The sequence below is a fragment of the Cyprinus carpio genome, chromosome B1 (assembly GCF_018340385.1).
Source record: "Cyprinus carpio isolate SPL01 chromosome B1, ASM1834038v1, whole genome shotgun sequence".
Taxonomy (NCBI): domain Eukaryota; kingdom Metazoa; phylum Chordata; class Actinopteri; order Cypriniformes; family Cyprinidae; genus Cyprinus; species Cyprinus carpio.
Genome location: NC_056597.1, coordinates 1,126,885 through 1,140,154, shown reverse-complemented (window position 1 = coordinate 1,140,154; position 13,270 = coordinate 1,126,885). Strand labels below are relative to the sequence as shown.

At 34.5% G+C, this 13,270-nt stretch overlaps 1 protein-coding gene across 2 annotated transcripts in view; it reads right to left on the bottom strand.

Moving 5' to 3' along the window:
* Positions 1-657: 657 nt before the first annotated feature.
* LOC109045314 (testican-3-like) overlaps positions 658-13,270 on the bottom strand; it is a 29,218-nt gene continuing 16,605 nt past the window's right edge. For both annotated transcript variants that reach the window (XM_042716135.1, XM_042716136.1), the window contains exons 5-11: positions 11,528-11,688; positions 11,259-11,339; positions 6,388-6,501; positions 6,027-6,248; positions 5,059-5,121; positions 3,245-3,382; positions 658-2,096 (exon numbers count right to left, since the gene is read on the bottom strand). In XM_042716135.1, coding sequence (XP_042572069.1) covers positions 1,951-2,096; positions 3,245-3,382; positions 5,059-5,121; positions 6,027-6,248; positions 6,388-6,501; positions 11,259-11,339; positions 11,528-11,688 — 925 coding nt within the window. In that variant the 3' untranslated portion in view covers positions 658-1,950. The remainder of the gene's footprint in view (positions 2,097-3,244; positions 3,383-5,058; positions 5,122-6,026; positions 6,249-6,387; positions 6,502-11,258; positions 11,340-11,527; positions 11,689-13,270) is intronic.

Sequence of the window (13,270 nt, the reverse complement as noted above, 5' to 3'; positions counted from 1 at the left end):
CTATTTGCATTGTCTACCCTTTGTTTCTGTGAGACATAAATCAAAACAAAGCAATAATTAGATTTATTTTCTGTCACAGAAAGAAAAAAAAAAATCTAATGAAAAAAAACACTTTCTGTTTATCCAGTTGATTCCTTTTACAGAGCTGTGGACAGACACAAACTAATACACACTCACACAACCTTACATGACACACATGCATAGTACGATTTAGTATGAATTCTAGTAGTTTCCAAGCCAATAATTTCTCTTTGCATAATATTTTAATTGAATTTTGCATATGTATTTTAATTCAGCAAGAGATTCAATTACACAATAGAACTTCAGTGTAATCTTGATCCAGAGACACACATGCACACATTAGTTGACATGCACATGCTTGTTTTAATGATTAAACAAGTGTTCAACCTCACAGATGCCCCAGTTTACTTGTGTGTGTGTGTGTGTGTGTGTTTGAGTCTCTGTGTGTACAGATGAGAAATTGTGGTATATAAAATATTAAAATTGCATTTATACATAATGCAGTACTAACCAGACCAGACACGCAGGATTTCTCTTTCTCCTTCTCTGACACACACACACACACACACACACACACACACACACACACACACACACACACACACACACACACACAAAGAATTACTGTACAAAAACTTTGTTTTGGTCTGTGTAACTTTATTTGAGCAAATTATACTGTATGTATACTGTAAAAAACAAACAAACCAAAATGTGTTATCTCTATAACAACAGCTGGACAACACTGAATAAAGGTGGTTGCTTTGACCTCTGAAACGGATTATCAAACTCATTCGACCAAATAACTTTTTTTTCCCCATAGAAAACACCACAAAGTCCATAGAAGGAAATTTATATTTTCATATGCACATCATGAAAACAAATCTGACAGAAAATGCAGAAGCACTGAGAGGGACGAGGAGAATAAGTGACAGCAGCAGCAGCATCTATCGTATGATTTGTCATCTACAGTAACATATCGAAACTAACTAATTTTCACTTTCTCCTATAGACCAAAACAACAGAGAACGTGACGCAAAAACCTCTCTTTTTTTAGATTCATATGGCAGTCAAGTTCTACATTCTAACACTAAATATCTTCTTCTCTCTTTATCCCCAGACTTCTTTTCCACCACTCCTCCATGTTGCATCAAAGGCACCTCATGCCCAAGGACTGCCAAAGTGTTTACAAGATAAGTGTTTGCAAGTGTGTGTGTGTATGCGTGTGTGTTTAAGCCTCTGTAAATAGCATGACTCTGTTCTCTTCTAACATTGACTGCAGTCACATGGATTTTATTGTGTGGTCACTCTAGGCTGGGTCTTAACACTTTAGTTTGCTCTAGAATGTCCACCTTTACATATCAAACACTGATACATTTTGATAGTTTACCTGTAAATTTAAGTATTCTTTCTGCTGTTGAACAAAAAAAAAAAGTCAATGTAGGTATGTGATTTATAGTGAACCGTTATGAGATGTATGAATATGGATGTTAGCTCCTCATGGCATGACTGTAAAATCACATCCAGTTAGATGCAAAGAGTTACAGAGCGAATTGCTCATGAAAACATGACATCAGGTGTGTTGGCATGTATTTCGTATGTGTATTTGTGTGCATGTTGATAAGTGCAAACATTTAACCCTCAATAATCTCTCATCAAACCCGCTTATGAATTCCTGAACTTCTAGGTCTGTCAATATATGTATTCACTTTGGATGAATATAAGAAAAGTAATAAAAATGAAATGTGGTTATTAATTTTGTATAAATGTTATACGGCACAGGGGTAGATGAACTCTTTAGTAATGATAGTACTGCACTCTGCCGAGATCACCTAGAAACGTGCTTTAAGGCCAAATGAAAGTCTGTCATTTATTTGGTTCCTTGTTTTTAAATGTTTTAAAATAATAATAAAAAAGACAGCGGAAAACGGGTTATGATAGGTACCCATACTCATCATCAATTTGTTCATATTCATCATCATCATCTCCCATCTCCTCTTCATCATTTACAACATCACCATCTTCATCGTCTGAGAGCAGAGAGTCACCGCTGCCAAAATCTCCGGAAGACTCCACAGCTGTAAGGAAAAACAGTAGCTGTTTTCAGTTCTCGACTTCTAGCTGGTAAAATTACATATTTATGGTAGAAAATTAACAAAATATCTTCATGGAACATGATCATCATCTTTACTTGATGTCCTAATCTTTTTTGGCATAAAATAAAAAATGGATAATTTTGACAGATACAATGTATTGTTGGCTATTGCTACAAATACAGTATACCATGCTACTTATGACTGGTTTTGTGGTGCAGGGTCACAAATTAGAATGATTTCTGAAGGATCATGTGACATTGAGTAATGGCTGCAAAACTCAGATTTATCATCACAGGAAAAAAAAAAAAAATCATTACAATTTTAATTAAACTTATTTTAAATAGTAATAATATTTCACAATATTATGGTTTTACTGGATGGTGAGCATAAGAGACTTCATTCATAAACATCTTAAAAATCTTACTAAGCCCAAACTTTTGAATTGGTAGTATAGTACTAATGTCAAATGGTTTAATAATAATTTAACCAATAATTTGTTACAGTATATTTGAACTTTCATGGAATGTGCACACAAGACCCCTCCAGACTCATTCATCAAAAATTGGTTTTATACACTGTGTATTGTAGATTAATTTTAAGCATCATGCACTGTGTTTGGGCTCATTTTATTCAAAGAGCACTTTCACACAAGACACTTTTTTTCCCCATTTCATATTCTTTGGCTGTTGTGCCACATCTCCTGTTTTTTTTTTCTTCTTTTTTTTCCCAGCATCTCACCCCATGAACACCACTTAAAAAATGTGTTGTGTTAAAAACAGTGAGATGTGGCACAACTCTTTATTGGACACAATAACTAATTGAAGTGATTATTTCATAAATTCTTGCTATAGTCTGATGGTCAAAATGCCTGAAGTACTTTAAATATACACTACTTGTATTGTAAATTCCAGATTGTATGATATTTTGTTTTTAATTGAGATCTATTTTGTGTGAACTTTATAATTTATTAGCTAATTAACTAGCCGTTCCAACTGGAAGGATTAAAATATGAAATGTAAAATGATCAGTTATCACATCAGCCTAGAAGTCATTGAATCCCTACATTGTACAGATTAAAAGCAATATTTATTTGACTTTTTTTTCCAAAAGTCAGATGCACCTCCTCTTACCACAGTCAGCAGGGCCATGGGTATGAGACCCAGCGATCTCATTTCCATAGCGGTCCACACACCAGCACTGACCACTGCTGCCATGACACTGGTGAGGCCTAAAGAAGCCATCCTCATCACAGGAGGGGATGTACGGACCTACACACACACATTAGCGTCAGTCCTAATGTCAGGAAACATTACATCACAGGCAAGATTATACACAGCCACCGAGTGTGTCTCACAGCCACACTCACACAGATAGGGAGATGATATATTCAATGTCAAAGAACATAACTGTCACCTCCGAGAGCTTGCTCTCTCTCTCTGTGTGTCTCTCACACACATTCATTGCATTCCAACCTCACAGATTCTTTCTACAGAATCACCATAGTCAAGCTTTTTTTTTATCTTTCTATCTTTTTTTGTCTTTTTATAATTCAGTGCCAGAAGGCATAGAGCCGTCACTGTGCGTTCCACTCAGGGGAGAAACAGCAGTTAAAAATATCCTTCTTTTCATGTCCAATTTCCCCTCCTCTCATTCCCCTGCTCAAATTAAACACACGACCTTCAGAGAGAGGGAAAGAAACTCTTAGTGATTTCTAGCTTTAATAGAATTAATGTTGGCTTCCCTCTGTTTGACACCTTGGTTGTACTGGAACTGTGTTTAGGTTGTGATGACATTGAGATGGTTATTAAATGGTGGTGCTTTCTAATGCGGTGTAAAATGCTGAGGAAAAATACTGGTAACATTGCAAGTCATTAGAATGTTACTGCATTTTGTGCGTCAATAATGTATATTAGTTTGTGTAAAATAGTCGGGTGTAAATGACAACGATACAATTTTTTTTTTTTATAGTGATGCATGTAATCACTATTTCAGCAGAATGTTCAATGCTAAGAGGATTGTCGGGACCCCTCACACCGAGCCCAATCTATCTTCCAACCGTGCCTTCTGTTCGGTGCTACAGAGCACCAACCACCAGAACAGCCAGGCACAAGAACAGTTTTTTCCCACAGGCTATATTCAGCTTGAACATTTCAAACTTTCATACGAATACACGGTCCAGTATAACTGACATAGAATCTGAAATTTGAACATTTGTAAACTGCACACTTGTAAATAACATCTGTACATTCATTTAAAGATTTTTTCTATACTTCTATTTCTGTATATAGTGCATTTAATTTTTCTTATATTGTGTTATATTCCATCTCTTCTGTGTTATTCCTATGCATGTCTGCACTATCATGTGCACATATGTCCATACTTTCTTCTGCACTGGAAGCTCCAGTCAAGTCAAACACCTTGTGTGTTTAAAAAAAATGTATATATATATATATATATATATATATATATATATATATATATATATATATATATATATATATATATATATATATATATATATATATATATTTTTTTTATGTTTCAAGCATTCACATTTCTTATCAATGGAAATGCATTTCTTTTTTTTAGAATTCTATTCAGAATATATGAAGTTTGAAAGAACAGAATTTATTTAAAATTGTTATTTATGTTAAAATTATTTTTACAGTCACTTATGATCAATTTAATGCATCCTTGCTGAATAAAAGTATACATTTCATTAAAAAAAGTCTTACTGACCCCAAACATTTGAACAAGTGTGTGGTTTTAAAAGAATTGTACTTAGATTAAGATGGATTTACTGAGATTTAAGATGGCTGCTGGCAGATTTTGGAACTGGGACAAGGATATCTCCATTTAACATGATCCTGCATTACAAACAAGGACCACTTTGTCCATGAGAAAATAACATGTATAATCAAAAAACACAAGAGAATGAACTTACCCAGTAATTTCTTCCCAGCTTGCTGTTTGTGGATGATGGTGATCTCTGACTGGCAGGGAGCCTCTGAAACACATTGATTTCAGATCCGCAGTGAGAAAGATACCTCTACCATTATTCCTCTGGTAGAGAGATTTTAACTGCAGGCATTCTGTCATTTAGTATATAAATATCTCAGAACTAGATTATCCCAGAATGCTGCATTATTTCTAGAATGTCTTTCTGTTCTAACAGTCATAATTTTCTTTCTCAGATGAACTTACACACCAGGCTGTACATGCTTTGTACAGTGTACGATAACACTTTCACAATAAGGTTCTAAATGATAAAATTAGTATTTTAACATTATTTATTAATTTTATGAATAAACAATACATAACTTGCATTATGAACCTATCCTACATGTGTATGAACAATTGTATATTTATAAATTAACATTAAGAAGATCAATTAATTCTAAATTTTATGTAAAAATAGTGTTCACAAAAATAACTAATGTTAATCTTATTTAATAAGCTATATACTCTAAAATACTTAATTCTTATTGGTAAATTATGGCATTGACTGCTGAAATATTTATAACTTTAAAATACATATATATACATTAAACATATAAAGCAAGTAGCTGAGTCAAATGTTTACCTTATGTTAATTAGGTAGCTGAGTCAAATGTTTACCTTATGTTAATTAGAGAATGCATTAATTTGTTTATGCTAATTTTCACATTTAAAAAAAAAGACATCCCTCATTTTGAGATAAAATTTAACACAGAAAACCATTTTCCTATTAATTCAATATGAATTTATTAATTATCCATGTAATGTAACTGACCACGTGAGGATCGCAAACTCACACCTCCACCATGAATTTATCTTCATCTGAACGCATGAATTTTATTATTGAAGCGCCATGCAGATTTATTTTTACCGATGTCAGCCTGAGAAACAATTATGAATTGGGATGAAGTTTACCTTGATATCTCTGAAAGCAAGAACACCACTCCTGGCTGGAAACAAGCCTGTCTCTGTCTGGGTCACATGACCTGAGGAAGGCTTTAGTGCACACATCACTCTTCTCTGAGCTCAGGCTGGACAGCTCTGATTGGTCGAGCTGAAGGTCAAAGTTTGTGTCCAGTCTGGAGAACATCCAGCCTAGAGAGTCCTTACAGAGGGGCACCTTGCTCATGTCGACCTCTACAAAGACAGAGAGGTCGCAGAAATACCTTTAATTTGACATTGATTTCATTATCATGGTTATTAGGTTAGCACTAATATTAGCAGTTCAGATGTGTGATGTGTGTGTGTGTGTGTGTGTGTGTGTGCATTTGCTCACTCTTTTCTGGCTTCTGGAACTTGTATTTCTTGCTGGGATTGCCACTCTCATGAAGAACTGTGATCCACTCTCGTAATCTGCTGACCACTTCAATCATCTCTGCATTACCACATTCTACATAGAAAAACACACAGAACATCTGATAGATAAATTGGACACAGCAGTACAGGTTCAAAAGTAAAAATCTCATTCTTTTTTTTATCAAAGAGAAATCTTTTTTTGGAATAATGTTTAGGGGCTGTGAGGTTAAGCAATGATATGTGCTCCTATAACAGTCACTTATCAATGCAATTTCATTTTTAAGAATTTCCAGTGAAAGATTACCCTAACCATAATCTTGAAAAAAAAAACTTCACCAATCAGAATACTTTCTATTAACATGGAAATGGGAATTTTGCCAAAGAAGCTATGTACTGACCACCCACTGCCGTATTTTGGAAGACTTAATTGAGTCATGCATATTTGTACTAGAACAAGTACAGATATACTGCATTACATTAATTCATAATGCATTTTGTGATTACAGAAGATTCATGATCTGTATGTTCTACAATAAATACAACAGTTATTAAGAAGAAGAAAAGAAATATGATTTGAGTTAACATCTTTATTTTATGTGATTTTTAGCATTTTAAAATAGGTTACAATTTGATTATTTTAATAATATATTCATTTAAATAAGTCATTTAGGCCTTGGAAGTTTGCTGAGGTTCCCTGGTTTAGAATCACTGCACTAAATGTAGGTTTTAAATTTATACAACCTTATAATCTATACATATATTACTATTCTGAATAGACATTTGACAAACAGAAATGGAATGAGTCCCTGAAACAAAATCAGTCAAAATCAAAAGTGACAGTGAGCATCCGTAGCCAGCAGCTGATTTAAGTACAACAGTGCATCTCATCCTTATTTACTGCACCAGATTTGCTAGTTTTTTGCTACTGCAAGGATGATCAGCTGTCTTTCTGTCTTCATTGCACTGTCTTAGGTGTCTTACATCACGGACATTGCAGTTTATTGTTTTGGCCACATCTGCCGTCTTCATGCCTCCCTGCCTCAGGACTATGACCTGTTCACACAATGTGATCAGGACATTCTTCTGGTGTTTTTCACAGTCAGTAGAAAGGTTTCTCTACTGTCCTAAGTTATTTATGGTTCATTGAGCAAGCATGGAAAACATAGTTTAAACACTTTCCAATACAGATATGCAAAAGAAAACAAAGATTAAATACTTACCAATCATTGAGCAAGCATGAAAAATCATTTTTCAAGCCCTTTCCAATAATGATCTGTAAAGCTTATTTGGATTTTACATTATAGCATATTATACAGCATCCTGAAAAAGGAATGAGTATTTTTTTATGATTATCACAGTGACTTAATATTTAATTATCTATAAATGTATAGTGCTCTCAAACCAGAGTCTTTGATTGCATAATAATGGCAATACATGTCACAGTCAGTCATGCCCCTTTGGCAGCTGTGAAGCCTGCTATAGCATTTAACTTGGCCCAGGTTTCTTTTTTAAAGGGTTATTGGTTCAGCGCACCTTTATAGCTTCACTGATTGATTGCCAATAAAGGTTAGTACACAACAGACCAAATAAAACATAGTTTAGAGGTGTTTTAGACTGTAAATAAATAGTCTTGTTTATTCTGTGTTCTTTTGTTTAATAAAATTCTGATAATGTCCAAAATGCCAAGGGCATTTCCAAACTTTTAGAGGTATATTTTTTAGAAGTATATTTTACCATCATTTCTGACCTGTTTTAGTCATTTGCATTGCTTCATGGCTTGAGTAGAATTTAAGCAGGCAGTTTTGTACCCTTTTTTGTATTTCATATGCTGTTTAGCTATGAATCAAAAGAAATGTGATTCATCTTTGAGCTTGCTGATTTGACTCAAGGCTTATAACTCTTTAGTAAAGAGTCTTTAAAAAAAAAAAAAAAGAAAGAAAAAAAAAGATGCCTGTGGAATACCAAGCATTTAATCTATTTAAATGAATGGGAAAATTTCCAAGGCTGCTGAAAAAGTGTGCAGTCATTGTTGGGCTTTATTGACTTTCAAGTATACACTATTCTAGCTTTACTGATAACAGCTAAACTTGATAAGTGTTTAGGAATAAATAAAATACCCAGGCTCATTGCTGTTTTTATAATGAAGTGGAGAGCGACTATGTTCACCTAACAGCTCATCTTTGTGCCTTTAAGGAAGGTACTTAAGTCCAGTTAACCCTCAGGGTAAGGAGAGCAATCCCTGCTATTATTGTCCTGTAGCAAGTACATCCTGCCTGGTGACGCTCCAGGCTATAAAACCCACAATACTGGATAACATCAGCAATAACTGTGCCTTCTGGGGAAATTTGTACTTATCCAATGTATAAATAATTTCCTATTTACTTGATTGTATTTTCTGCATCCAATGTGTTTTGTTATGATATGTTCATTAGATTTAACAGTCTGTGTATATTGTTTGGGGATGGTTTGGGGCATTTGATAAATCTAGTTTTGTTCGAAGTAATTAATGAGCGTAACTGATTGAATTCTTGTAGCTAATGCATCATACATCTGTGCTGATTGTTGATAAGATGCAGTACTGGAAGGAAGGAAGGGTCGGAGCTTTGCATTCAGAAGCAGCTGCGAGGGCTTATATTCATGTTCTCTAATTTTGGATTTGTTCTTTTTCAGTTCTTATGTGCAATCATGAAATGTTTCTAAAATTCAGCAGAGACATCGGGCTGTGTTTTCTTTGACATTTTGTATCAGTTTTTTTTTTTTCTGAAAATCAGTTGGTGTTGCATATATACAGTATAATAATGGCATGTTTTTAGCTTGTTCTTTAATTAGCTCTAGATAATTAAGTCTGGGAAAACAGTCAATATGGTTTAATGTCTCTTGATGGCTAAAAACAAGATGACAAATAAAAACTCAACAGACAAATATAAACCCTTGTGAATACACAATTAACACGAGAAACAGATTAAAGTAGAAAGAAGCAATTTGTTACAGTGACTTTACAGCAAGTTAGAGGTATTCTGATGAATGGCACAAAGTCTTTTAAACATAGTAAAATCACCGTAATGCACAGCCTTTAGTGGCTTACTGCTTTTATTAAAGTATGCAATAGCAATATGATAAAAGAGGAAAACTTCCAATAAATGGCTAACTTTAATACTAATAAAAGGAATACTGACCTCAAACTTTTGAACGGTAGTGTCTATATGAAAAGCTTTGATCTTGCTGATATTTGGCAACTGGAAAAAACAATATTCATGCTTCTCATCCCTTCAGAAATCTATTGTGACTTCATTTCCATGATCTTAAGTTTGGTTTGCATTGCTTTCAGCTCTAAGTTGCCACTGTCAATCTTTTGATGGTGAATGTGAGTGAATTTCCTCTATAGACCTGAAGCCAAGCAGTTGAAGACAGGACTTATGTTCATTGGGATAATGATGAAAACAAACATTACCGCACTGCCTTTCTCACACGTACATACACACACTGACTCTACCAATCTGGAACAGCAAACATTTAATAAGTTCCTAAGGGATTCAGTAGCTTTGAGATTCTACACAAAATAAGACTAGTTTGGTGTATTGAAATCTCTTTGCTGTTCTCGTTGCAGATGAAAACTTGCCAAGTACCCACCCTAAAGGGTACATATCCCTTCCCACAGCTACAGAGATGAAAGATTGGTTTCAGATATAGAATAATTTGTTGGTTCATCAAGTAATGACATGAGATATTCATCATTACCGTTTATGAGGGCTTAAGGGAGAAAGAAAACATTCATAATAGCATATTGCCATACTACTATAATATATGTACTTCATATTGTGTGCAGTGTACACAATATACAGTACATATGGGCAAGAAAATTTTGTGTACACAGAATACCTACTAAATTTGCCAAAATATGCAGTATACAACAGAACTGTGATTTTGTAATCTTTCATTCTTGTTTTTTTTTTTTTAATAGACTTATTTTTAATAAAGATGATTAAGCATGTTTTAAATTTATAAGATTAAATATTTAGATTTTTTTTAAATTTTGGGGCAATAGTGTAAAATGTAGAAATGACACAGCTGTCCTAGTATAAAAAACAAACAAACAGATTTTAGCATAATTTTCCAACATTATTTCATGAAAAAACAAACAAACAAACATGAAATGATATCAGACTCTGTTGACTGTCTGTTAAGACTGTCTAAAAAAATTTACTTTTTTATGACAAGGCAAGCTTTGCTTAGGTTGTAAAATATTGTGTGGTTTGAGTCCTTAAAAACATAGTGTTTATAAATGAATAATTTGTGATATTTGTTAAATGAATGAATGAATGAATTGAATAAATGAAACATTTATTCAGGTGTTCTGATGAATAGAATGTTCAAAAGAATAGGATTTAATACTAACTATTTTTACTATAATTTATTTTTACTATTTATTAAAAAAATATTTATGTACCTTACTGACCGCATGGTGTATATTTTAGGATGTGAAAAAATTCTGGAAGATGGGGGGAAAAAGATTACTTGGTTACATCACCTGAAATTTAAAAATGTTCCTAAAAATTTATTAATATTATTGAATTGAATATGAATTGATTGAATAAATGGATTTTTAAACCATTTGAAACCACCATGAATATCAAGTATATTTCACATTTGATTTAAAGTAGAATTTTAAAGCATTTTCATTTTCTTTATTGTGGACACACTTATTTTCATTGACCTATATGTTTATCACATTCATAATGGATGATGCATGTTTAGTTTATATGGTACAATATGTAGTGCACATATTCCTTTCAAAACAAAGGCAGTGTTTGTGTGCAAGTCCTTGTGGGTCAACTGCATCAAAGTGTGTACCTCTCTTCTCTGCTGGATTTCCTGAAGGGCAGGGACACTGTCCTGGACACTTCACAGAAATCTGCTTCCCAGAGATGCAAGCTGAGATTAGATAAGTAAAGTACATTGTAAATCAAATATTCAATCGAGGATTAATCTCTTGGTTGACACACACACACACAAAACTGAGATTAGATAAGTAAAGTACATTGTCAATCGAGGATTAATCTCTTGGTTGAATAACTCTGTGACACAGCTTTATGAAATGCAATTATACACAGTATACACACATAGAAACACACACACACAGTGGCAGTTCTCACAAGCAGGTAGTGTATGTATTACCTTGGTGGAGTAAGTGTGTCCATCTGTTCCACAAACAGGTGAAGGGTGCACAACTGGACATCTTTTGCATTTCAGCAGTGGTGAGTTCATATTCATGTCCTTAAAACTGCACACACAGAGAGAGATTGCACTTTTAACACAAATAGAACTAAGCAATATTGATCTTCAGAAATGCTGCCAATTTTGATCTGTCCTCTTCCTATGATGAAACACTTGTTCTACAAGAACCACTTGTCCTGCACTGGTTTTGATTCATCCGGTGACCCAATCAATCTAAATTTATTTATATTATGAACCAACAACATACAACATTATTAACATGACAGGATGAATAAGAAAACTGGTAATTTTGGGTTTAAAATTTCTCTTTGTTTCACATAAAGTTTGGTCATTCTGGTCAACATCATATTTATTTTCATTTTAAGTCAGCATCTTCATATTTATTTTCCCTTGCAAAGTTTTGTTCATGGGTTTTTTTAAGGATGAGGGGATGTAAGGTTGACAAATTGATTTTCAATTCACTTTTCAATTAGAATCCAAAGCAATATTTGCCAATCCAAAATTAATTCATGCAGTTTGATTCATTACACAGTTTGATTTAAGAACAATTTTTGATTGAGCACTAAAAATGCTTTTATAGCGTACTTTGATGTGTCTAAGCTCTTCCAAAGATGGTATTGTTAACTAGGGGGCCGAGGCCAACTAGGGATAGTTCACCCAAAAATCAAAATTATGTCATTAATGACCCTCATGTCGTTCCAAACCCGTGAGACCTCCGTTCATCTTCGGAACACAGTATAAGATATTTTAGATTTAGTCCGAGAGCTTTCTGTCCCTCCATTGAGAATGTATGTACGGTATACTGTCCACGTCCAGAAAGGTAATAAAAACATCTTCAAAGTAGTCCATGAGACATCAGAGGGTCCGTTAGAATTTTTTGAAGCATCGAAAATACATTTTGGTCCAAAAATATCAAAAACTACGACTTTATTCAGCATTGACTTCTCTCGCGGGTCTGTTATGAGCGCGTTCACTTCACATCCGGTTCGCGAACGAATCACTCGATGTAACCGGATCTTCTTGAACCAGTTCACCAAATCGAACTGAATCGTTTGAAACGGTTCGCGTCAACAATAAGCATTAATCCACAAATGACTTAAGCTGTTAACTTTTTTAACATGGCTGACACTCCCTCTGAGTTCAAATAAACCAATATCCCGGAGTAATTAATTTACTCAAACAGATACACTGACTGAACCGAGCCAGATAACGAACGAAACATTGACTCGTTCTCGAGTCAAGAACCGGTTGCATCGGTTTTCGGATCACTAGTAGTGATGGGAAGTTCTGTTCTTCTCCGCGAACCGGTTCTTTCGGACAGTTTTGATTCAATAAACCGGTTGCCGAAAACGGTTCCCCCAGTTCTTTTGCGCTCGACGTAATGACTTCATTGGCGATGATTGCCCTTGATTCAAGCCTTCGGTTTACCCGCGCCTCATAACATTAGCACAGAATCAGTTCAGAATCAATCACCAGAAGAACCAGTTCGGCTGTGTGTCAGTCTGAATCACGCATGCGCAGTATCATCAGCTCCTCGGTTCTCGAATCGCACGCGTCCGACAGAAACGGTTCTTGACTCGAGAACGAGTCAATGTTTCGTTCGTTATCTGGCTCGGTTCAGTCAGTGT